The 27377-nt window shown below is 40.1% G+C and overlaps 1 protein-coding gene across 1 annotated transcript in view; it reads left to right on the top strand.

Annotated features, from left to right (window-relative positions):
- Positions 1–27377, top strand: part of VSIG1 (V-set and immunoglobulin domain containing 1) — a 111937-nt gene that overhangs the window by 73955 nt on the left and 10605 nt on the right. Inside the window, exons 2-3 of the mRNA XM_045068303.1 lie at positions 15568–15731; positions 25607–25805. Coding sequence (XP_044924238.1) covers positions 15579–15731; positions 25607–25805 — 352 coding nt within the window. The 5' untranslated portion in view covers positions 15568–15578. The remainder of the gene's footprint in view (positions 1–15567; positions 15732–25606; positions 25806–27377) is intronic.

The following is a 27377-nucleotide window of genomic DNA, read 5'->3' as shown; positions in this document are numbered from 1 at the left end:
ATTTTAGTGTTTCTTTTAAGGGAACTTGCTATGATCCACTTGTTTTGTTATGACAAGCAGGCTTGGAGGGCCTGCTATGATTTACTCCGCAACATTTCTGTAGCAGCTGCAGTTTTCCGAACTGAAAACCAAGACCATATTTTGGAAAATATGTGAGTGATTTATTGTTGTGCACAATATGGGTGTTTTCAGGAATTGGAGCAAAACAATCATTTTTAGAGTCAAGGTCCTGATGTGGGTAAGACCCAGAAGAGACCACTAATTCAGAAAATCCCTTGGCTCATTTTTTTCAAATACCAAATCCATTTGAATCTGTCTTTATAATATGAACTCTATGGTAGGTACAATAATATTGCTTACAGTCATTCTGATATTGTTAAGCCATCAGTAATATTAGGCAGTCATTAGAGGGAGGGTCACTGAGTGTATTTAATGGCAGAAGAAAACGTCCAAGATAAAATATTAAGTGAAAAAGAAGACACACATTTGACTAGAATAAATTGCTGGGAGGTTATATACCAAAGTGCTCATGGTGATTGCCTCTGGGTGATGGGAATCTAGATGATTTTTTTATTCCCCAGGTTTTCCTTATTTTCTGGAGTTTCTACGAAGAATATTATACTATGTTCATAATTAAAAAGTGTGAATTTTAAAAATGGCATGGTATTCAGTAATGGTTCTCTAACTGTTCATTTCTACATGTTTAAACATACATGTTCTATGGAGTCACCAGAAGGCAATATTGTATTTATTCCATGATTTAACTAGGACTTAGAACTGGAACAAGCCACCTTTCTCAGTTTCTGTCCTGGTGGGAACACGTCACAATTCTTCCTCCCCCCAACCCAGGAATATTCATTTTAAACTTTAATTTTAGACAGTGCAAGTCTGTGTTACCTTTCAAAGATCTTCCAGTCGTTAGCTAATTTGGTTGCCCCTGGGCCTTCTGCATGAGGCCCCTAAAATCACACATGTACTCAATAACCATTTCGTTATGTGAGGCCTTATGCAGGCCTATGCTTGACACAAGTTTTGGAATAGTTATAAGAAATGGTTTTACTATAACTAATTTTAACTGGTTACAAATGTAGTATATGGGTATTGTAGACAAGTTGAATATATGAAAACATAAATAAAATAAAAATCACCAGCACTCTTACCACCCTGAGATTTTGGGTGAATTTCTTATGTATATTTTTTTTCTTTGCAAGTATGTATACACACACACACACACACACACACACACGTGTGTGTGTGTGTGTGTGTGTGTGTGTGTATAGCATGACAAAATTGGGTCTCTACCTTGTATACAGTTTTCTATTGTTTTAAAAATTACTTAGACAATGTCACGATCTTACTTGATTGTGACTTTTAGAACAAGACCCAATCGGAGTGACCAATAAATACTTCAGAGCCTTTGTTCTTCCATGACTTGTAAGGCTGGTTTTGTTGGCATATAGACTATACTGTATTTCTATATCTGTAGAGTCTAGCTGGTCCATAGCAAAATATGGTAGTGTCAGTGTAGCAGGTAGAATGGAAATATGGTATAATATATTATTGTTGGCTATGCTTATGTACATATGGAAGTCGGAGAAAGGAAGATTTCAGTAATCTATACTTGGCATTGGTAGTGTCCCTCAGGTGATCCAGATACATCTGTGAAATAATGATAATGTTTTTACCAATGCGTAATTTGATGTGCTACCTGGACTTGTCTCCCTTGTCAGGAAGAATGTCATGTTCTTTGGTGTCAAGCACAGTGCCTGGCACATTGTAGGCTCATAGTAAATGTTTGTTGAAAGAATGAATTACCTTCTGAAATGCTGCCATTTGGAACAACATAAATGGACCTTGAGGGCATTATGCTAAGTGAAGTAAGTCAGACAGAGAAAGATGAATACTGTAGGATATCACTTAGAAGTGGAATCTACAAAAGCCAAACTCATAGAAACAGAGAAGAATGATGGTGAGCAGGGGCTTGGGGCAGAGAGGGGTGTTAGACAAAGGGTATAGATTTCCAGTTAGAAGATGAGCAAATTCTGGGGATCTCATGTACATGACTCTAGTTAATAACACTGTATATATACCTGAAAATTGCCAGAGAGTAGACCTTAAGTGTTCTCACCACAAAAAAGAGATGGTAATTATGTGATGTGATGGAGGTGTTAGTTAACACTTTGGTGGTAGTCATTTTACAATATGTAAGTGTATCAAATCAACACATTGTACACTGTACACTCACACTTTGTTTTTTGTCAATTATGTGTCTGTAAAGCTGGAGAAACAAAAGAATGAATTACCTTCCCAAGCATCCAGAAATAATTTTCACATGCATATTTAAAATCAATTTTCTATACAATTAAGCAAGACAGATTTTAATCAGAATCTTTCTAATTGTATATGTCAATTATACTGCAATAAGTGTTGATATGATCAAATCATCTTTCTGAGGACTACTTAGGAAGTCTTAGGTTACATTTCATTTCAGGAAAATTATTTCCATCAAAAATGTCTTTGGCAAAATGTTCACACATACCATTTGGATACTTGTAATATATATTAGTCACCTGTTAAAAAATTTTTTAATGTTATTTTCATTTTCTGGAGTTATGTGTTATGCATTTCAAAGCAGTAATATCCTTGAGCTTTAGTCTCATGGTCAAATCCAAAAAGTGATCATTTGGTTATACTGTAAGTCAAAAACGAAGCAATTATATGTGAAATTGCTGGAAATTAAATCACTTCGAAGGCATCATGTTAAATATGGTTATTTGATAAAGATTTTTGCTCTGGTGTATTAAGATAATTCCCTCGTAAGCACCGTGTCTGCCATATTGTAGGCAGTAAGTACACAAGTGAACAATCATTACCAAAACATGAAAAAAAAATCTTTGCAAAACGTTGATTGCTTGACTTATTTCGCTAAGCATGATACGCTCTAGTTCCATCCATGTTGTTGCAAATGGCAAGATTTCATTTCTTTTGATGGCTGCATAGTATTCCATTGTGTATATATACCACATCTTCTTGATCCATTCATCTGTTGATGGACTTCTAGGTTCTTTCCATAGTTTGGCTATTGTGGACATTGCTGCTATAAACATTCGGGTGCATGTGTCCCTTTGGATCACTACATTTGTATCTTTAGGGTAAATACCCAATAGTGCAATTGCTGGGTCATAGGGCAGTTCTATTTTCAACATTTTGAGGAACCTCCATGCTGTTTTCCAGAGTGCTGTGAAGTGTGTAAACCTGGTGATTCACAGACCTGTACCCCTGGGGATAAAAATATATGTTTATAAAAAATAAAAAATAAAAAATAAAAAAAAAAAACGTTGATTGCTTTATATATATACTTTGGATTAGTTTCTTTTAATCATCAGCCCTGATTTTTTAAAAACAATCTCACATATTTCAACCACATATGTGTTGTTTTGTTTTGCTTTCTCATCCAGCCAGGACACTGAGGGAGAGTGCCGTTCTGAGTTTTGTTTAAATCAGGCGCTAATCTATAGGTTGTTATTCATTCGCTGTCTTGTTAACCCAGAGATTTTTCTGATTTTTTAAATTTTAAAGTAATTTCCCAATTTAAAGTAAGTTAATCCAAAGGGAGGGAAATTTTCTTTCTATCTTTCTTCCTTCCATCCTTCCTTTCTCTCTCTCTCTCTCTCATTCTTTCTTTTCTTTCTTTCTTGCTTTCTTTTCTAACTGGCAACTCACAGAATCACTTTCAGTTTAAGGTTACATTTGTGCTGTTCACTCTCTGCATAATGACTACCTCGATTTAAATTAATTCAAATGAAACGAAATGAGAAATTCAGTTCCTCAGTCACACTAGCAAAATTCCATGTGCTCAGCAAACACGTGTGGGTAGTGACTTACTGAATCAGATGGTAGTACTGAGATACAACATTTACACCATCACAGGAAATCCTCTTGGGTGGACTAGAGGCTAATCTTCATGGCTTAAGTAATGTGCACTAATGGGATCAGGTGACATTTAAAAAAATTCATCTGGAAATATGTAGCTTTGTTTTCTGAAGCATGTTGCTCTCTCCAGGAGGGACAACTTCTGAAAACTTTCTTCAGAATTTAAGGATTGATTGTTGTGCTGTGGGTATGAGGAATCTGGGCGAGAAAATGGTCTAGAGATACTGCCTTGCCAACTGTTACCTATTTATAGGACAATGTGTCCTTGTCTTAAAAAACACCATCTCACAGTAGACTTGGAGGTTACCATCCTTATTCTAAAGTGATATTGTCGAGCTTATACAGATCTCAAATGATTTATGTATTTGTAGGTCTTCTATCTTTAAAAATGTTGCAAATGTCTTAATCACATTTATAGTTCCCAAAGCCTTAATTTTCCTTTGTCCTCATTCTGGTCTGTGCTCTAAATGGCTTCCTGCTGTGTTGATAGGGTGAGTAGAGATTGTGTCTGTCTTATTTATTACTGTTTCCCCATGTTTAGCACTGTGTGTGGCACAAAACAGGTGCTCAATAGGTATTTGTTGACAGACAACTCTGCCTCTTCCATGGCTTGCCTTGTATGGGAGCTGTGCTTACTTTGCCTTCCAGCGTTTTCTCAGAGAGCAGCCTTTAAAGGTATTTTGGGAGTGAGGGCAGGGTGATTACTTTGTCATAGGCTCCCACCAATAGCCAACTCCATAGCAGACAATGGGACATAAACTAGAAAACAAAAACAATGACCAAATACTACTTTCAAAGTCTCTGTTTTTAGGGGAAAGTTTCTGGGAACTTTAATGGCCACCAAATCCCCATTCTGTCCTTTTTATTTTGGACACTTTAAAGACATTTGGAAGTCATCATTTAAGCATAGCTAAAGATGTGTCTAACTTCCAGGAAAAATGAGATGGGGTCTTTGAGGGCAGGAGAGAGCCACTTAGCTTTCCCCAATAAAGTTTCCACTGGAAAGAGTTGCTGTTTTCTGTAGATCAGTTCTGTTTTTTTTGGAAAGGCATAATGAGACATGGGAAAGCATGGAGAGAACATTGGGAAGAGGGAAACTGTGCAGAGTCAGAAGGTGCTGCATGGGGGTCTATCCTAAATCACTTTTCTCAGTTGATCACAGTATTGGTTACCCTATAAACAGTCAACCTCTGGCAGAGAAGCAGCTGAACCAGGTGGCTTGCCTGTGACAGAGAACTTAGCTATTGAATATGTAAAACCAGGGTTCTCAGTACATAGTTTGCTTTTTCTTCTAATTTTTCAAAATGTCAATTCCCTGATTTATGTTTGCCTGTTGTTAAGTAAGAAAAATGTTGATTAAAAGAGTCTTGGGATGTGCAGAATTGGGAAGGGATCCAGGATTTGTCTTTCTGTAGTATTTCCTCTGATCTTTCCATGATTTCTGTATCTCATTCTTCTCCTTGTCTGTAACCCTGCAAGCAGTGAGAACTCCCACTCGGGTTCCTCTGCAGCACAGAGAGCATCTCTTAAACTTGGCCTTTTCTTCTAATAGCTATCTGATGGTCTTATGTTCCATCTTGGAGATCTTCTATACTCTGAGTTTGCAATAGGTAATAACCAGTTAATCAGATTAGCCAATGCCTCAATAGTGTTACTCAAACTATTGTCCCCTATCACAGCCTTTTTGAAAGATGCTTATATGGTGCTGAGAATTTCAGGCACCGTGGTAGGCTGGGTTTTGGGGTAGAGTACTGTTCCTCCAAATCATAGGGACAGCTCACCCTTTTGGAAAGCCAACAGCTCTCAAATTCGGTGGTCTCAGGACCCTTTTAATACTCTTAAAACTTGAGGAAAATTTCTGACCTGTATAAAAAAGCATAGATCTGCTTGTCCTTGCTTCTTTCTGCTAAGCACAGGTCTAAACCCTCCCTGGAAATAATGCAAGAGACAACCAAGGGAGAACTCTGAAAGATGGTAAGAAAAAGTAAAGGGTTTTGGGACCCTGAGAATAACAGTGGCAAGGTGTCTTATTTCTTTGCATCCCAAAGAAGGAGGGTAGCCAGTTCTGGCATTTCTACATCCCAACCTAGCAACAGAGGGTAGCCTAGGGAAGCTTATTCTTCCACTAGATCTAATGAGAGTCCTTCTGACATCAAGTGAACCAACTACTGGGCGAGTCATCAGAAGCCACACTAACAAGAGTAGACAAAGGAAGCATTCTTTTTCCCCACTGGGCCTGAGACTCCTCACTTTGATCTAGAGACACTGAGGTGGGAGGGTAGAACAGACAAGAGAATGAAGTCACAGCAAATGTTCAGTTCTGGAAGGCTCTTGGTGTGGGACTCAGACTCTCCCCCCACCCACGAGACACAGGAGTAGCCAGGGCTACCAGTAGGAGTGTCCCACCATACTGATCCCTTACTGAGAGACCTCCAGCAACCTGACCTGGGGAAACCCTTCCACCCACTCAGGCTAGAGAATCAGAGACAAACAGAAGCCCTAGTGATAGCAGATAAACCAAAGAGACCAAAACAACACTGCAGAGACTCTGGAAATTAAACTAGCATTAGAGGGGCACCTGGGTGGCTCAGTCAGTTAAGTGTCTGCCTTCCACTCAGGTCAAGATCCCAGGATCCTGGGATGGAGTCCCACACTGGGCTGCCTGCTCAGCAGGAAGCCTGCTTCTCCCTCTTCATCTGCCTGCTCTCCCTGCTTGTGCTCTTTCTCTGTCAAATAAATGAATAAAATCTTTAAAAAACCCTAGCATTTGAACCCTAGCCCACAAAAGTAGGCCGAGCCCTGTGGGTAAAACATGAAACCAAAGAAAAGAGACTGTCTGCCAAAATGACATTTAAATGGGAGTTTTCTGACATGATAGGCAAAATGTCTACAGGTTTGGAGAAGTGTATAATGACATGTATCTGCCATTATATTATCATATAGAATATATTCACTGCCCTAAAAATCCTCTCTGCTCCACCTATCCATGTCTTCCTCCCCACTAACCCCTTGAATCCAATGATATTTATACTGTCTCCATAGTTTTGCTTTTTCCAGAATATCAGGATTGAAATAATCTGGATTTCAAGATGACTTTCCAGATTGGCTTTTTTCACCCAGTAATATATATTTAATGTCACTCCATATCTTTCCATGGCTTAACAGCTCCTCTTTTAACACTGAATAATATTCCATTGTTTGTACATACCACAGTTTATATATTTTTAAATTTATTTTTAAAAGGATTTTTAAAAATATTTATTTATTTATAGTTAGAGGGAGAGAGAGAGAGCAAGAGAGTGCATGGGAGAGGAGCAGAGGGAGAGAGAAAGAGAATCCTCAAACAGATTCCCCATTGAGTGGGGATCCCGATGTGAGGTTCCATGCCAGGACCCTAAGATCATAATCTGAGCTGAAATCAAGAGTCAGACACTCAACCAACTGAGCCACCCAGGTGCCCCTATATACCACAGTTGACTAATCAATTCACCTACTGAAGGATGCCTTGGTTGCTTCCAAGTTTGGGCAGTTATACACAAAACTACTATAAACATTCATGCGCAGATTTTTGTGTGGATTAAATTTTCAGCTTTTTTGGGTAAATACCAAAGAGCATAATTGCTGGATAGTATGGTAAGAGTGTTTTAGTTTTGTAAATAAACACCAAGCTGTCTTCAAAATGTCTGTACCATCTTGCACCCCCACCATGAATAAACGAGAATTCCTGTTGTTCCACATCCTCACCCGCATTTGGTGTTGTCAGTGTTCTGTACTTTGGCCATTCTAATGGGTGTGTAATAGTATCTCATTGTTTTAATTTCTATCCCCCTGATGACATAGGATGTGAAGCATCTTTCCAGATGCATATTTGCCATCTGTATATAATCTTTGGTGAGGTGTCTGCTAAGGTCTTTAATCCATTTTAATATGGTTGTTTGTTTTCTTATTAACAAGTTTTAGGAGTTATTTGTATAGTTTGGATAGAAGAACATTATCAAATATGTCTTTTGTAAATAGTCTCTGTTAGTCTGTGGCTTTAGTCTTCTTTCTCTTGACAGTGTCTTCTGTAGAACAGAATATTTTAGTTTTAATAAAGTCCAGCTTATCAATTATTTCTTTCATGGATTGTGCCTTTGGTGTTTTATCTAAAAATTCATTACTATACCAAGATCATCTAGATTTTCTCCTATATTATATTCTAGGAGATTTATATTTTGCTTTTTCATTTAGATCTGTGATCCATTTTGAGATTTTTTTGTGGCTAGATTCATTTTTTTTTTTTTGTACATGGGCATCCAGTTATTTCAGCACCCATTTGTTGAAAAGATTATCTTTGTTCCATTGTATTGCCTTTGCTCCTTCCTTTGTCAAAAATCAGTTGACTCTTTTATGTGGGTCTTTTTCAGCGCTCTCTATTGTGTTGCATTAATCTATTTGCCTATTTTTTTTCACCAAGACTATACAGTCTTAATTACTATATATCTCTATAAAAAGTCTTGAAGTAGTGTCAGTCCACCAAATTTGTTCTTCTTCAATATTGTATTGGCTATTATGGTTCTTTTACTTCTCCATACAAACTTTAGAATAACTTTGTCAATATCCACAAAATAACTTCCTGGGATTTTGGTTGTAATAACATTGACTTGATAGATCAAGTTGGGAAGAACCGACAAGTTGGAAATATTGAGACTTCCTATTCTATTGAACATAGATTACCTGTCCATTTACTTGTGGTTTTTTTTTTTATTTGTTTCATCAGAGTTTTCTAGTTTTCATCATATGGGTTTTGAACAGATATTAGATTAGTTAGATTTATACTCAGATATTTCATTTTAGGGGTGCTAATGTAAATGGTATTGTGTTTTTAATTTCAAATTCCACATGTTCACAGCCAGTATATAGGAAAGCAATTAACTTTTGTGCCTTAATCTGATATCCTGAAAACTGGCTTTAATCACTATTAGTTCCATAGGTTTTCGTTGTTGTTGATTCTTTTGGATTTTTCTACATAGGCAATCATGTCATCTGTTATTTCCTTCACAATCTGTATACTTTTTGTTTCCTTTTTGTATCTTATTGCATTAGGTAGAGCTTTCAGAATGAGGTTGAAAAGGAATGATGAAAGGTAACACCCTTGTCTTTCTCCTACTCTTAGTAGGAAAACTTCTAATTTCTCACCATTAAGGATGATGTTAGTGGCAGGTTTTTTCTGTAGATGTTCCCTTATATTCCTATAAGTTCCCTTATATTCCTAGTTGAGAATTTTAATCACAAATGGATGTCAGGCTTTGGCAAATGCTTTTTCTGCATATATTGATATGATCATGTGATTTTTAAAAACCTGTTCATGTGATAGATTGCATAAATTCTTTTTCAAATTTTGAGCCAGCCTTGCATACCTGAGACAAATCCCACTTGGCCATGGTGTAGAATCTCTCTATGAATTGTTGGATTTGACTTACTAATATTGTATTGAGGGTTTTTGCATCTGTGTTCATTAGAGATATTGGTCTATAGTTTTCTTGTGATGTCTTTGTCTGGTTTTAGTATTAGGGTGATGTTGACATCATAGGATGAGTTAGGAAATATTTCTCCTGTTCTATCTTCTGAGAGAGTGTGTAGAAAATTGATAGAATTTCTTCCTTAAATGTTTGGTAGAATTCATCATTGAACCCATCTGGGCCTGGTGCTTTCTGTTTGGGGAGGTTATTAATTACCTCTTCATTCAACTTCTTTAGTAGATACAAAGTAGATACAGACCTGACAAAACTGTCTACTTCTTGTGTGAATTTTAGTAGGTTGTGTTTTTCAAGGAATTGGTCCATTTTATCTAGGTTATCAAATTTGTAGGCATAAAGTCTTTCCTAGTATTCTTTTATCATCTTTTTACTGTCCATGGTATCTATAGTCATGCCCCCTTCAATTTCTGATATTAACAATTTGTGTTCACGCTATTTTTTATCTTAGCCAAGTTAGAGTCTTTTCAATTTTACTGTCTTTTACAATAACCAGTTTTTGTTTCTTTGGCTTTCTGTATTGATGCCTTGTTTTCAATTTAATTGATTTCTGCTCTAATTTTTATTATTTATTTTCTCTGTTTTGGATATGACTTTTTCTTTTTTTCTGGTTTCCTAAAGTGTAAGCTTACATGATTGATTTTAGATCTTTCTTGTTTTCTAATATATGCATTCAATGCTGCAAATTTACCTCTAAGCACTGCTTTTGTTGCATACCAGAAATTCTTATAAGTTGTGTTTTCATTTTCTTTTTTTTTTAAAGATTTTTTATTTATTTGTTTGACAGAGAGAGATCACGAGTAGGCAGAGAGACAGGCAGAGAGAGAGAGAGGAGGAAGCAGGCTCCCCGCTGAGCAGAGAGCCCGATGCGAGGCTCGATCCCAGGACCCTGAGACCATGACCTGAACCGAAGGCAGGGGCTTAACCCACTGAGCCACCCAGGCGCCCCTTCATTTTCATTAGTTAAAAATATTTTAAAATTTTGCTTGAGATTTATTTGATGTATGTGTTCTTTAGAAGTGTGTTGTTTAATCTCCATGTATTTTGGGGACTTCCTAGTAATCTTTTTGTTAATTTATTTCTGTTTTAATTCCACTGTGGTCTGGGGGCAGATATTGTGTGATTTATTTTTTTAAATGTGTTAAGATTTGTTTTAAGGCCCATAATGTGGTCTTCCTTGGTGAGAATTCACATTTTTTAAAGATTTATTTATTTTTTGAGGGATGGGGGAGGGGCAGAGAGAGAGAGAGAGAGAATCTTTAAGCAGACCCCATCTTGAACAAGGAGCCTGACAAGGGGCTTGAGATCATGACATGAGACAAAACCAAGAATCAGACGCTTAAATGACTGCACCACCCAGGCGTCCCCATAATGTTTAAAAACATATCTCTTTGTATAAAACACTTCACCCAACCATAACAAAATGCACTTGTTTCCCTGGGTACCTGCAGAATATTTACCAAGATAGAGTACATGCTCATCCATTAAAAATAAACAAGCAAACAAAAAACCTCCACAAATGTAAAAGAATTAAAATCATGCAGAATCTGTTCTCTGAGCACAATGGAATCAAACTAGAAATCAAGAACAGAAAGAGAAAAAGAAAGTCCCTAAACTCTTGGTAATTATACTACTCACTTCTAAATAATCTATGGACCAAAAAGGAAATCTCAAAGGAAATTTAAAGAATATATAAAAAGCTGAATAAAAATGAAAACATAACATATGGAAATATGTTATATGCAACTAAAGCAGTGCTGAGAGAGAAAATTATAGCACTAAATGCTTCCATTTGAAATTAAGAAAAGTGTCAAGTCAATAATTGAAGTTTCCACATCAAGAAACTGGAAGAAAGAGTAAAATAAACTCAAAGCAAAGAGAAGAAAGGAAATAATAAAGAGCTGAAGTCAATGAAATTAAAATAAGAAAATTATTAAATGAATAAAAATCTGGTTCTTTGAACCAATTCCCCCAAAACAACAAACTACTAAAACTCACTCAATACAAAGTAGATAATATGAATATCCCAAAACTCTTAAAGAAATTGAATCCATAGTTTAAAAAGCTACTGAAAAAGAAATACTTAGGCCTAGATACTTTCACTGGATAAGTCTACCAAACATTTAAAAAATAATTAACAACAATTTTACACAGACTTTTCCAAAACATAGAAGACGGGACATTTTCAACTCATTTTATGAGGCCAGTATTACCCTGATACTAAAACCAGACAGTGAAGAAAGAGAAAACTATAGACCAAATTCTTTCATGAACTTTGACTCAATAACTCATGAAAAAGCACTAGGAAATTGAATCCTACTCTGGAAACTAATTCTACACCATGACTAAGTAGGATTTATTTTGAATATGTAAGGCTGGCTCAACACTCAAGAGTTATTTGGTGTAATGTATCCTATCAACTGGCTAAAGAAAAAAAACAAATGATTATTTCAATTGATACAAAAAGAGCATCTGACAAAATTCAATACTCATTCATGATAAAGATGCTCAGTAAGTTAAACAATAAAAGATGTGTTCATTTTGAAGAGCTGCCACAAATTGCCAGAAACTGGGTGGCATGAAACAAGAGAAATATATTCTCTCACAGTTCTGGAGGCCAAAAGTCTGAAGGTAAAGCTTTGACAATATTGTTTCTCTCTATGCCATGTCTTTCTGCTACTTGGCTTCTAGAAATTCTTGGTGTTCCTTTATGTGTATATACAATGCTCCAGTGTTTGATTTTATCCTCATATGAACTTTCTCTTTGTGTATCTTTGTCAAATCTCCCTCTCCTTTTTCTTAGGGGGACAACAATCATTGGATTTAAAGCCCACCCCAAATCCAGAATCATCTCATCTCAAGATCCTTAACTTAATTACATTGCAAAGACCCTATTTCCAAATAAGGTCACATTCACAGATATCAGGAATTAGAACTTATACATATCTTTTGGTGGTGCACAATGCAATCCATGACAGAGGAGAATTACCTCAACTTGATTAAAAAACGTCTGCAAATAACCAACAGCTAACATGTTTTGTATTATGTTACATACATGTTGTAAATGTAAAGTACTGGAAGTTATAGTCACTGCAATAAGGTAGTAAAAAGCAATAAAAAGCATATGGATTGGAAAGGAAGAAAAAAATAACCTCTCTCTCTCCAAGAAGAGACTGGAATCTAGATTACACAGGGAACTCTCAAAATTCACCAGTTGAAAATTAAATAATCCAATTAGAAAATGGGCTAAAAATATGAACAGACCTTTCGCTGAGGAAGATATACAAATGGAAAATTCGCATATAAGAAGTTGTTTAGCATCATTAAATTACATCAGGGAAAGATAAATTAAAATCACAATGATATATTACTACCCTCTTATTATAATGGTTGAAGTAGAGAACAGTGACAACACTAGAGACTGGGGAAGATGTGGAGAGACTGGACTGCTCATATGTTATTGGTGAGAATGTTTATTTGTATAGCCACTCTGGAAAAGTATGTGGCTGGTTTTCAGTATGCTTGTGTGTGTGTGTGTGTGTGTGTGTGTGTTTAAGTAGGTCTTATGCCCAGTGTAGAGCCCAAAATGGGGCTTGAAACTATGACCCCAAGATCAAGACCTGAGCTGAGATCAAGAGTCGGACACTCAACTGACTGAGCTACCCAGGAACCCCTGTTTTTGCTTTTAATAAACCTAAACCTGTCGCTATCATCAGACCCATCAATTGCACTCTTGTGAATTTATCCCAGTGAAATAGAAATTTATGTTCCCACAAAAATCTGTACATTGGACTTTTATTCAACAGTCCAAACCTGGAAACAACCTAGATGTTCCTAAATAGGTAAATTGTTAAACAGATTGAGTACTCCTAAGCAACAAATGGCAGTGAGTTACCGATGCAACTTGGGTAGAATCCTAATTATGGTAAGTGAAAGAAGCCCATCCCAAAAGATTACAAAATGACAATTTTATAAATGAAAGATAGATTAGTGGCTTCCAATGCTTATAATCAGGGATGGGGTGCAGGAGGGAGGTGAGTGTGATTATAAAAAGCCAACATTAGGGATATTTGTAGTGATGGAACTGTTCAGTATCTTGATTGTGATGGTAGATACACAAACTTACACATGTGATAAAAGTGTATCAAACTAAATGAACACACACCCACTTGAGTACCAGTAGAACTGGAGAAATACAAATAAGATCAGTGGATCAATGTCAGTGTCCTATCTGTGATTTTACAGTATAGTTTTATAAAATGTTACCATTGTGGGGGCTGGGTAAAGTGTACATGGAATATCAGTGCTGTTTCTTAGAACTGCATGTGACTCTACTGTTATCTCAATAAAATTTTCAATTAAAAATTGAAAGGACCTGAGGATTCCCAAGGAATTTTTGCTGTCACTTATTTCTATCTATATTTATTGAATTAGAAATTAAAACTAAAAATTATTTAAACAAAAAATATATAAGCACACATTCCATTAGCTGCAAAAGCAATGATGTCACCATCATCAGTAGCTAGTGGAACACCCCACTGTACACTAATGAGAGGATGAGAGTGAAAAAGAAAAATAACTTTTTTATATCATTATTAATATCATTTTGATCTTAAAGTTTCTCAAAATGGTCGTAGGGATAAGGTGACCAGTTCATCCTGGTTTTCCTGAGATTTTCCTGGTTTAAGCACTGGACATCCTAACAAAAGCAGTATGGTTTGCTGAAACCCTATTTTAAAACCGAAAGTTCCTCCAAAGAAAACATACAAATGGCCAATAGACACACAAAAAAATGCTCAACGTCACTCATCATCAGGGAAATACAAATCAAAACCACAATGAGATACCACCTTGCACCTGTCAGAATGGCTAAAGTAACAAGTCAGGAAACAATAGATGTTGGTGAGGATGCAGTGAGAGGGGAACACCCCTACACTTTTGGTGGGAAGGCAAACTGGTGCAGCCACTGTGGAAAACAGTATGGAGGTTCCTCAGAAAGTTAAAAATAGAGCTACCCTATGACCCAGCCATTGCACTACTAGATATTTACCCAAAGGATACAAAAATATTGATTCAAAGGGGCACATGCACCCCAATATTTATAGCAGCAATGTCCACAATAGCCAAAATATGGAAAGACTCCAAATGTCCATCAACTGATGAATGGATAAAGAAGAGGATATATATATATATACATATATATATATATATATATATATATATAGAGAGAGAGAGAGAGAGAGAGATGGTTGAGGTATATATAAATAAATATATTATATATATAAATATATATATAATATTACTCAGCCAAAAAAAAAAAAAGAGAGAGAGAGAGAATGCAATCTTGCCATTTGCAGCAACATGAATGGAACTAGAGGGTATTATGTTAATCCGTCAGTCAGAGAAAGAAAAATACCATATAATTTCAATCTTATGTGGAATTTAAGAAACAAAGCAGATGAACATAGAGGAAGGGAAGGAAAATAAAATACGATCAAAATAGAGAGGAAGGCAAACCATAAAAGACTCTTAATGATAGAGAACAAAGTGAGGGTTGCTGGAGGGGATGTGGGAGGTGGGATGGGTTGAACGGTTGATGGCTATTAAAGAGGGCACTTGCTGGGATGAGCTCTGGGTATTACACGTAAGTGATGAGTCACTAAATTCTACTCCTGATACCAATACTACTCAATATGTTAACTAACTTGAATTTAAATAAAGACTTGGAAGAAAAAAACCTGTAAGTTCCACATCAAAGAAATCTGTTAGTCCTGGACAAACTGGATTAGTTGTTCCCCATATTCATGGACCTTTTTTGGTCCCTGGACAATATTTTAAGAACATCTGTTTAAGACAATCCTCATACAGAAGAATTCCCAGTTTGGTGTTATTGTCTCACCATCACATAGGACCTGAGTTTCATTACATCATAATTTGTTAGAAACTCTGCTATCTCCATGCCAGTTGCTTGCTCGGCTTTCCTGTATAGTTTATTCTCCTCCTCCTCCTCTTCACCCTGGATTCTTTCAACAAGATGTCAACGAAAGTGCTTGGTAATGAAAAAGTGTCATCAGAATGTGAAAGTGTATCATTTTCATTTTGATGATTATTTTTTCAGGTCAAGTTAGTATGGTGCAGGTAACCATCCCAAACAGTGTTGTGAATGTGACTGTTGGATCTGATGTCACACTTGTCTGCACCTATACCAGCACTGTGGCCTCCCGGGACAAGCTCTCCATCCTGTGGTCATTCATTCACAAGAAGGACTTGCCACCAGCTTCCGTAAGGATTTTTTACCTCAACTATTCCCCTATGGTAGTTCGGACATAAACTGTTGGGATCAGTGTGTGAAGGAGTGGTAAGCCAGTGATAACAGTGGCAGAGTCTCAGGTACAAAGAGTATGAAGATAGTTGTTTAGGGAAGACCATCATGTATGTGACATGGCCTTTGTCCTTTCTTCATATGAAGTTATAGACTGTTATCTCATATCTGAGTAGGTCACCATCTGGAGTATTGTGTATTCTAGAGTAGACAGGAGTGGTCCTAGGTGAAATGAGCTGTAGTTCTGAAAGGGCTCCTCCTCTTTCCAAATAATCTCCCTATTATTTGCAGAAGACCCCAGTTCAAATACATGTCCTACTTGATCTGCAAATCTTTGTCAAATATAGTATCTGGGATCTGCCCACCAAGAAAGCTAGCTCATTATGCCAGATGAGTCCTGATGAAATGAGACTCCCAGATGGGTGGAGAAGGGCCAAGGTAATGATGAACCCTGGGTAATCAAGGACAACAAGAAGCTAAAGGGCAGAGGATAGGGCAAGTAGGCTGAGGTTAGGAGTAAGAGGTTGCTAGAAAGTCAAAGGAGAATGTTCAACCTGTAAGCTTGCCTAGTCTCAGGTTTTCTTCATCTGGCCTTAAGGATAATTCCTTTTTAAATTAGCCCAAGGACTGAAATTGTGTACTCCAAGTGTGTGTATGTGTGTGCGTGTGTGCGTGTGTGTGTGTGTGAGAGAGAGAGACAGAGAGCGAGAATGCATGCAAGGGTCTGCAGGAGTGTGCAACATGTCTGCCAACACATATTCCTTAAAGGAAAAAGTCTATATCTTTCATCAGATTTTCAAAAGGATGTATGATCCAAAACAAAGAGTTCAGAGAAGAAACAAATCAGTATGGTTTGGAATAGTTGAGTATAGTTGAATGGGGTTTTGATTAGTAGAAAATGGAGAGTGTGTTGAGTCGGCTAGAGGAGGTTGAAGGACAGAGGTAGAGAAGACGGGCTAGCTTGTAGGAGCCAGGCCTGGGCCAGTGTGGCTTCAGCCATCTCTGGGCCCTTGGAGGTGCTAGGTCCTCTCTTTACCAGAGGTCCTGAACATTTTTGTAGCAGAAAACACCATTCAAGAGGTGATTTCATTACTGCCACCCTCTAGTCAATGTTCAACATTTTTACTCAGCACTGGTTACTTCAGATATGCATCTGAATCACTCTGTGCCTCTCCTCAAAACATGGTGGAATGCTAACCCTCTTCTAGATATCTCATTGGGAATCAGCTGACATGTTGCAGGTGAAAATGCTTGGGAAAAATAGACTGTACATTTTCTCCCTTGTAATCCCCTTTATGATCTTCAGTAGTAGCAGAAACAATAGTGGTTGTACCTCTTTTTGTCACCCAGATGTCCTTACCCAAGACCCTACATATTGCAACCAACCAAGCAATCATCCTTTGCAGGTTGCTCTCTTAACCATGGATAGCAATAATCACATGAACTTTTTCCTTTTTAAAGTTCAGTTTCCTGAATAGTCTTTTCTTTATCTGTAGGCTTGAAGCCGTTCCCATTTTGCCAGAAGGGGCTGAAATTAGTGAGGCCTTGCCCATATATTTTGAATTATTTTTATGTGTGGTACTCAAATCCAAATGTCCTCAACTGCCTGGAAATGAGGCCAGGCCAGTGTGAGTTCAAAAATACAAATGGTTCTTTATGCCATCTCCGACACCGGAATTTACAAGGCCATCTCTTGGTTGAACCATGTAGTTAAGAGTTGAGAGATGCGGGGCAGAGGGATCTTGTGACTGGCAATGAGTTTTTTCTAGACCTGGGGATGCACAGAAAGTGTAGGTGATTGCACGGGGTGTGCTCAGGACATCTGTTAGAGGCATTTTGGAAAGAAACTTTATTAATAATATGTATTTATTTTTTAAGATTTTATTTATTTAAAAGAGAGAGAGAGAGAGTGAGAGAGGGAATAAAGCAGGGGGAGAGAGAGAGGGAGAAGCAGGCTTCTTGTTGAACAGGGAACCCAAGGTGGGACTCGATCCCAGGACCCTGAGATCATGACCTGAGCCAAAGGCAGACGCTTAACAACTGAGCTACCCAGGCACCCCAAGGAGTATGTATTTACCGATTAAATATTTACTTGTCATTTACCTAATCTTCAAAATGTCAGGTATAGGGAAGGCAAATAATTTAAGGTATCTAGGCTTTTGGGATGTCCAAATCTAAGAAGCTCCTCTACACTGAGTCGGTGGTTCAGTGAGAACAAGGTTCTTGATCTTAAAATATTTTGGAAGTTTCCCCAATGCACGAGACCTTTTGTTATGCCACTGCCTTAGCCGCATAGGAGACAGGTTGCGGGAGGGTGGTTTAGCTCTTGGCTTAGAGACAGTGAAAACCAACTCCCCAAAGTCAAGCTTTCTCTTCTTTCTTTCTCTCTTTCCATCTTGTTTCAGCTTGCTCCAGCAAAGTCCCCAATTCAACCATCCTTAGGTCTCTACCTCCAGAGAATTGGGGGCTCTCACATTTTTCCCCATACCCTACAGGCATGTGCTTCTCTCTGCTTTTCCAGATGGGTAGTTTTGGAGCACCAGTGGAAACTTCCCGATGGATGTTAGTTCTATTCCTTGCTCTGCTACTTATTTGCTGACGGGATTACTTTAGACAAGTCAGTTGACCTTTCAGAGGGTCAGTTTTCCCTTCTGTGTAATGGGGCTTACCTACCTCATAGGTTTACTGTGAAGATTAAATGAGACTATGCTTGTGAAGCACTGGGAAGCCTTCCATGTAATAGCCATTTAATGAATGTGAGCTATTACGAGTAGTAGTATCATTACTTACCAAATAGTGATTTTGAAAATCCCTATCCTATCCATACATCATGGGCGCTAGGGATCCAGTCCAACAAAGACATTTAGTACAGCTGAACAGCTGGGACAGAGCTCTTGGGGGAATCTTGGCCCAGGATTAGTTTCCTGCTTCACTGCCTGCCAGGTTCCTGTGGCTGAAGGGAGGGGTTAGCCTTTTCTGGCTGGTCCTGTCCCTGAACAGAAAATTTGCTCAACAAAGAAGTTGTAGGTATCTTCAGTTGAGATGGTATTTTTCAAAATGGGATTCGGCCTCAATTTCGAATTTGTTTCTTCTTTGGGTACTTCCATGCATTCAGAATTCTGTAGAGCATGTTGTATGCTAATCTAGGGATGGCTGGTGAACATTTTGGGGATGGTAAAAAGAGACTGCTACGCTATTAGACAATTCTCTGATTTATGGGCATATGATGTTTCCAGACTGATCACTGAGTGATTCAATTCAACTCCTGGGTTGATGTGGCAGTATATCATGTAGCATTCAGCTCTCAGACCCACCCATTTCTGCTCAAACACAGCACAGCCCGTGCCTCAATACTGAGGGTATGGAGAAAAAGGCAGTCAGTCAGTGTCTAAATATGGCGCATGCAAGAGACGCTCGGGGAAGATGTAGCTGGACCTCTCAGGTAAGAACACCAACTGGTGTACTACTGGACCCCTTTATTGTTTGGAATATCTAGGGCAATGGCACCAGCCTTTAGGAGTGGGGTGGAATGGTCCAAGTTTGGTAACAGTCTAGATCAGCAAAACTGGGACAGTCTTGAGTTTGCCTTCTCACACCATGTCTAGGATTGTTTTCAGCCTCCCCCAAAGGGCTCAGGGACTTATTGCCACCTCAAGTAGGGCAGGGGCCAGCTCTTGTCATACTCTCATATTCTCATATTCTTCTCCTATCCCCACATCATTTTTGACTCCAAGCCATAATGTTTCTCCATACCTGCGGGAGGGTGTTATCCCTTACTGACTATCCCCTCCAAGGGGGTTCCTTTGCTGAATGGGGACTGCAGAAATACCTCATAAGTCTTTTGACCAGGAAGACCAGGATATTTATTAACATGGCCCTCCTCTTAGAGAAGCCCTCCTCTCGGAAGACAGGGACAGCTTCAGATGATCAGTCCCTCAGCAGAGACTCTCAGCTGAAGACTCTAGGCCCCAGAACATGCAGGTTAGCACGGAAGTTTTGGGTGGTTTTGTGCCCCTCCGATCACACCAATTTTCTCCTCTGATCACACCAATTTTCTCCTCTTCCACCCAGCCAGTAACTGGTAGAACTAAAGTGACCTCACCTGCCCATGAACAGAACAGGCATTGATCCTACTTAGCATGGGTCTCGCAGACAATATTTACTCTTCTAGAACATCTGTAGTGGATGAAACCCGTTGTCATTTTCATCTCCCCAGCATACATTTAATGTAGACAACTTCCTTCCAGAGCCCAGTGTCTTTGTATTCTCTGGCCATTCAGATTCTCCCCCACCTGGCCTGTCCTCCTCAGATAGCATTATTATCAAATGTTTTCCAAATATTGGCGGGTTGGGGGGGAACCATCTCCTCACATACATTTGAAAATGACGGGGGGATGTTGGTGTGATTATTATAAATGGGAGTCACTGCTGGCAGTTAGTGGGTGGTGGCTAGAGATGCTAGATGACTTACAATACATGACTAAACCCACAGGAGAAATAACTGTCTGTCCCAAATTCCAGTGTCACTTCCATTGAGAAACACTCCAAGTTCTTCCCCTCCCACCACCCCACCAACCCCTCCCATCAAAGCTTTTTTAAAAAATTTTGTTTTATTTTCAACATAACAGTATTCCTTGTTTTTAGCACCACACCCAGTGCTCCATGCAATCTGTGCCCTCTCCAATACCCACCACCTGGTACCCCCAACCTCCCACCCCCCACCACTTCAAACCCCTCAGATTGTTTTTCAGTATCCATAGTCTCTCATGGTTCATCTCCCCTTCCAATTTCCCTCAACTCCCTTCTCCTCTCCATCTCCCCATGTCCTCCATGCTATTTGTTATGTTCCACAAATAAGTGAAACCATATGATAATTGACTCTCTCTGATTGACTTATTTCACTCAGCATAATCTCTTCCAGTCCCGTCCATGTTGCTACAAAAGTTGGGTGTTCGTCCTTTCTGATGGAGGCACAATACTCCATAGTGTATATGGACCACATCTTCCTTATCCATTCGTCCATTGAAGGGCATCTTGGTTCTTTCCACAATTTGGCGACTGTGGCCATTGCTGCTATAAACATTGGGGTACAGATGGCCCTTCTTTTCACTACACCTGTATCTTTGAGGTAAATACCCAGTAGTGCAATTGCAGGGACATAGGGAAGCTAAAGCTTTTTTTTTTTTTTTTAAAGATTTTGTTTATTTATTTGACAGAGAGATAGACACAGCGAGAGAGGGAACACAAGCAGTGGGAGTGGGAGAGGGAGAAGCAGGCTTCTCTCTGAGCAGGAAGCCCAATACAGGGCTCCATCCCAGGACCCTGGGATCATGACCTGAGCCAAAGGCAGATGTTTAATGACTAAACCACCCAGGTGCCCCCTTCCAATCAAAGTTTATCTATTCTGTATCCCTTGGCCTCAGGTGTGTATTCTTGCTAAACCTGATAAATCAATCTAATGAGGAGGGGCTAGGGAGTGGTGATGATAGTTATCTCTTCCAAAAAAAAAAAAAAATCCTTTTAAGCGTAGACTTGTGCCATCAAGAAGTTCACCCAAAAGAAGCAGTTCAAGTGGTGGGGGGCTCTCAGGCAAATGGCAGGCTGGGAAGGTAGTGGTTTGAAGACAGGGATGTCTTCCTTTTGGTGTTCTTTTCCTTCCACGTGCAGTCTTAGACCCCCTCCTCCCCGCTCCCCACTCCCTGCCCACTGAGAAAATTCCAGAAAAAATTCTGGTCTTGAGACCATTGCCACCCCCCGCTCCTCCTCTCCCACGGCTAGCCCCTCTATGAGGAGTGCAGAAAACCAAGAAGCTGAAGGGAAAGAATGGGTGCTTTGCTGTGGATTTCCACACCCTCCACATTCCCAAAAGGAACCCACAAAAGCAGCTCGGAAGGCTAAATATGTTTATTAATTCCAACTCAGACTCAAACAGAAAGCAGACTGAATTCTTTCAGCCCTTCTTGTTTATACCCCAGCCTCTGGTTAGAGAACAGTGTCACAAAGCTGAGGGGGGAAAAGACCTTTTTGGACAAATCTGGCTCCCAGCTGCATGGCCTCATGTGAATAGGAACTTGGCACCGTGGGAGAGGAAAGGCTCTTGTTGCAGCTGGCAAACATTGAAGGCATCAGGTGGCAGGCCCATTCGGCATGGGCAGTGTCATGCCAATGAATAGTAGCAATTGGCTAGAAGAGAGTTGGAAGGGCCCTAATAGGGAAACACTTCCTAGGAATCATCTCTCCCCTCCAAAGGCAGGACTAGAAGTGCAATTTTCATATATTTGGGGGAGAATCAGAAGGTCTGGTTTCCAGGTCTGATTATAAATTACGTGGCTTTGGACAAATCACTTCCTCTATTGGGGCCTTGGTGTCCTTTTCAGTTACCGAAGAGGATGAATCGGAGGTTGCAAACTGGTGGCCTCTGGGCCCGATTTGACCAGTGGATTCATGTTGGCTGACCAGCCCAGTACTTTGTTTGTTTCCACAGTTTGGAAGCCTTTTTTGTATTGGCTTTGCTGTTCACCATGGTCCCCACTGTCCTCTGTGATCCTCTCACCACCCACCAGCCCCTCCCAGCTATTTCCCATATTTCTAATATCCATCTGGCTCCTGAAGGGTCATCAACCTTAGAAGCCATGAATGAAGTGATCTCAAAGGGGGTCTTATAACTGATGTGTCATTACGACTGTACATATCAGCCTCTAACATCATGGAGGAGCAGAGGGGGTCTGGGGGTAGGGGCCAGTAGGGCAGCCACAAAGGACAATTGGGCAACAAATTAACAAGTACCACTTAAGGGAACACTGGGATGGATTTTTCTTTAAGCAGATTTGCCACCCCCACCCCCAAAGGATGTGTGGCCCATCGAACATCCATGGCTTTTCCTGCACCTCATTTGCTTTGATCTCTAAATTGACAATATACTTTCTTTGAAAAGGTACAAGCCCCATGGGATCATGGGCTGAGTCCTGGCCATTGTTCCGCTTTGATTTTTCAAAGAGTTATTCTTTTGTGGAAAATGGCACCATGTTTCAGTACTTCCCGTGTGATTAGATAAGCAGTTTCAGGAAAACATTTCTTTCTTTTTTTCTTTACAAGGACAGTGTGACAGCTTGGACTTCCCCTAACAGAAAGTCCCTCCATCTGTGAGTCTGGCCACCGGCTAGCCCTGGGGACTTTCCTTCTCAGGCCAAGGCCCTCCCCTTTAAGGTGTCCATTGTTACCCCTCCTTAGCGCCATTCTTATCCCTGACACCCTTCAGTATTATTTGTGAGAGGGTGAGATATGGGGGGGGGGATGGTATTAGGAGCAAGGGTAGAAGGGATGGGGAGGGTCCTTTTTAGAGGGAAGTTACAAGTCCAGGGCCTCATAACTTATCTGCTCATTTCACCTGGATTCATGACCAAAGGTGAGACTTTCACAGTGCCTTCTTTGCATGTTTTAGTCCTTGCCTAAAACACATGCTCTCTTGGCTCTCTGCTCTGGGCGGAAACGAGGTCTTTTCTCCCAGACCCTCTGACATTCACTGTAGGCCGTAAGCAGGACTGATGTTGTGTCTCATTGTGATGTCACCAAGACTCAGCATAAAATAGACTGACTTACCCCCAGTCTTCCTGAGAGCAGGGGAAGCGGCCAGATGTCCAAGCTGTGAAAAGGCTGCTTGGATGGCCTGCAAGCTGTGTTCCAGGTAAGAGTCCACAGGACCTCAGATTGTCGATTACCAAGTCAATAAGCCCAACACTGGCTAGTGAAATGCAAAGCCTGAGAGCTTGGGTGTCAACTCAGATGAAGGCAATAGACCTCTGATTAGCTGACACTCCTTCTGGACCCTTTGAATTCCTTCAGTTAAAGTTGGCTTTCCAGTTTATAAGCAACAGGACCCCTTTGGGGCAAACATTGGTGATTTCAGTAGGTGTGAATAGACAAATTGAATTATAAATGGCTCATTTGAGGCAGGAAAGAAAGCTAGTTGATGTTAGACAACTGGAGAGAGACAAGTATTTTTCTCCTTAAATATGGTCTTTGAATTTTCCCTCAGAATCAACCTCTCTGATTTAGTTTAAAACTATCCTGGCTTTCTATTTGAAGGGGGAATATATCTGAATTTTTCTTGACCATATCTTTTGATTTGCTGATTGCCTCTTCTCTTTCATTATCCAATTAAGGTAAAGAGAACCAGACAAGGAGTTAGAAGAACCAGGTTCTAGACCTTTCCTCACTGTTAACTCTGTGTGTGTGTGTGTGTGTGTGTGTGTGTGTGTGTGTTATCTCTCTGAGCTTCAGTTTCCTCTAGAAAGTGAGGAGAGTGAATTAAATGAATAAGGCCCTCTTAGTAGATTTTATGAAAACAATTAGTTCCACTGGACCAGGGTGATACCTGTTTATTAAATAATAAGCCATCACTTGAATGACACACATTTATATGAAACTGACAAAGTGTTTGGGATGTGTATGTCTGATGAAGGAACCTCAGGGATCACCTAGTCCAGTGATTTCCAAGCTTCAGTCCTTTATGTCTTATCTTTATGATTTTTGTCATAATTGTGCATACCAGGAGTATTATTTAATGTCACTTTCTATAGTGATTTGGTTTTTTAAAATATCTACCTTAGTGTCACCCTAAGCCATAATACCCATGAAGTCACAGATGTGATAAGTGAGATATGTGTCTTTCTAATAAGTTTTCATTTATGTGCCACCTAAAATCAGCTTATGTGCTTATACCTGGGGAATACATCTCGTAATTTGGAGGGCATTCCTTGGACTCCTTGTTCAGATGTGGAAAAGAAAAGCTGGAGAGATTAAATCATGTTGTTTCTCATCATAAAGCATGTTGCCATGGAAGCATGACCAGAGGCTACCTTCCCTATGTCACAGTCAGACACAGAGCTGGGGCTAAAACCTAGGTCAACTGACTCCTAGACCAGACCTCTTTTCACCTCACCATGCAGCTTCTAGGGTTGCCATTATGATCTAACTATTCATGATCTTTACCAGAGATGGGACTAGAACCCAGATCTTCCTCGAGTGTGGTTAATCATAGTAGTAATGAATGAAGCCTGTGACTTGACTTTGGATGAGGCATTTAATATTTCTGGATTTGAGGGCCCTTATCCGTCTAAATGAAATAATTCCAGTTCTGCCTCCTGCCACATGGGGAGAAAGGGAGGAGCTGCCATTGACAAAGCACTTCCTAGGTCACCGTGAGGGGATGGGACCAGATGATTTCCTGGGGGCCCCTCTGCTCTGAAATGGTACTCTTCTAAGAAACAGGATAAACCCGAGTTTGTTTATCCAGAGGAGTAGGTGTGTATGAAAAGAGTACGAATATTCTAACTCTTAGGGAAACTTGAGAGTCCTCTAGTCCCACTGAGTAAAGTAAAATCAAATAATAAGGAAAAAATTATAAAGCAGGGTAAAAATGATGGTTTTGGCTTTCCCATCAGGCATTTGTGTTCTATACAGTGAGTTTCCTCCAGGTAGGCTCCTCAGGTGAGCACCTTGATCTAGCCTAAGCTTAGCACTTGAAACCTGTCATCTCCAGCTATTGATCATCTGTAAGATCGGCACATGTCCCTCCTGAGATGACATCACAGAAGGGCTGTGCACACACCTGAGGAGGCAGTTGTGCACAGCCCTGAGAAAACAGCCCTGTGCAGTCGTGCACAGCTCCGTTGAGACCACCGTTTGCCATGGGATCTGTTCTGTGTGGGAGAGGGTGGGTGGGAATGTTGCCTCTTGCCAGCAAAGGTCAAGGTCAGATGGAGGGTGCTTCCAGATAGCTTATCTTAGCGCCAGACACTCTGCAGTTCTCACTTCTGCCATCTTTCTGTCCTAGATTTACTATTCTGAAGGTGGACAAGCCGTAGCCATCGGGCAATTTAAAGATCGACTTGTAGGGTCTAACGATCCAGATAACGCCTCTATCACCATTTCACATATGCAACCAGCAGATAGTGGTGTCTACATCTGCGATGTTAACAACCCCCCTGACTTCACCGGAAATAATCAAGGCATCCTTCAAGTCAATGTGTTAGGTATGGGCAATATTTCTGTTTTGTTTTGTTCTTTTTTTCCCTCTTCTTGGAACAACTTAGGACCTTGAGTGAGCCAGGGAAGTAAGCAATGGTGCTATCTAAGTCCCAGGGATAAATATCCTCCCTACTCCTTTTCTTGTTGGGGAAATAGAGACACACCACCAAGCCAACCCTTAGAGTACAACCAAGCTACAAGAAATCACTCACAAAACATATTGAAATAATTGCCAAATGACAGATAGCAGAAGATGACCCAACCTCCAGGGATCTGGGTCTCTGAAGGGTGGAATGAAGACAGATGGGATGACACACTTGTCCCCACTAAATGATCACTAGCAACTCCTTTGGAGGGAACTTCAGATTAGAGCCAGTCCTGGGGGAGCTAACTGTCCAGTTATGAACTCTCCTAAGCCTTCGCGCTAGTCCCACCATGAAATCATTCTTTTGAGTAAAGGCAGGAGGGTCCCTTTTGAAAATGTTAGCATTGTCTGGAAAGAGGACCACAGGTTAAGCCAGAATTGAGAATTTATTTATACCCAGATATTCATGATGTGACATTTGGCAAGTCCTATCTGCTTTTCAAATGCACTTGGAGGGGTTCATTTTTACAGCATTTACTGAGTGCTTCCTGTTTTGTGCCAGGAGCCATGAAGTTTAAAATGCTGGAGGCATGGTTTCAGCTCATGGAGAGTTCACAGTTGTTGTTGTTGTTGTTGTTTAAAGATTTTATTTATTTATTTGAGAGAGAATGAGTGAGAGGGAGCATGAGAGAGACGAAGGTCAGAGGGAGAAGCAGGCTCCCCAAGAAGCTCGGAGCCCAATGCAGGACTCCATCCTGGAAGTCCGGGATCATGACCGGAGCTGAATGCAGTCGCTCAACCAACTGAGCCACCCAGGCGCCCGAGTTAACAGTTTTTGATGATGTCTAGCCCTCCTTCCGATCTCAGAAAGGACAGTGGATGTTTTGCTCTTGTCTGGAGGCCTAGCAAGGTCTTGTCTGCAGGGCTGCAGAAGTACTGAAGGGAGAAAGGAAAGGGCTGTCAACCCTCCATGATTAACCTGTTGAGCTAAGGGCTCTCCCATTTCTAAGTAATCCCAAATGGTGCCCATCTAGTAATTGTTCCTTTCAAGCTGTGTATATCTATCCCAGGAAAGGGGGAACTAGATCAAACCAGTGACTTGATAACTGACTGGCTTGGAAAAGCAGCAGTTGGTAAAAGGTGCACACCTAGGAGAACCATCCAGAGTTGTCCGAGCTTGCATCCCAGGTGATGCCCCAGATGAGGTGTGCTACTGCATCTGCCCACCTGGAAAGGAGGGGAAAGGTCACCAGGAGCTGAGTTTTAAGAGTGGGGTAGCTCAATAGTGCCTTTATTTTGCTGAGCCCCATGTTAGGCATTGGGGTACAGGGGGAAGACAAGAGAATTACACACAAGCCTTTTCCTAGGAGAGTTGATGTTCAGGTTTGGAAGACTGGTCATTTACCTGGGAACTAAACAGTGCAGCACAGATGCTAGGAGTCCAAAGCCTTAGGTTCTAGTTCATACTTGGCTACTCAGTGGCCTTGGGCAT

This window comes from Mustela putorius, unplaced genomic scaffold (genome assembly GCF_011764305.1).
Source record: "Mustela putorius furo isolate JIRA1106 unplaced genomic scaffold, ASM1176430v1.1 tig00003901_pilon_pilon_pilon, whole genome shotgun sequence".
In the NCBI taxonomy this organism is placed as follows: Eukaryota; Metazoa; Chordata; class Mammalia; order Carnivora; family Mustelidae; genus Mustela; species Mustela putorius.
This window is presented reverse-complemented; position numbering and strand designations above follow the sequence as displayed.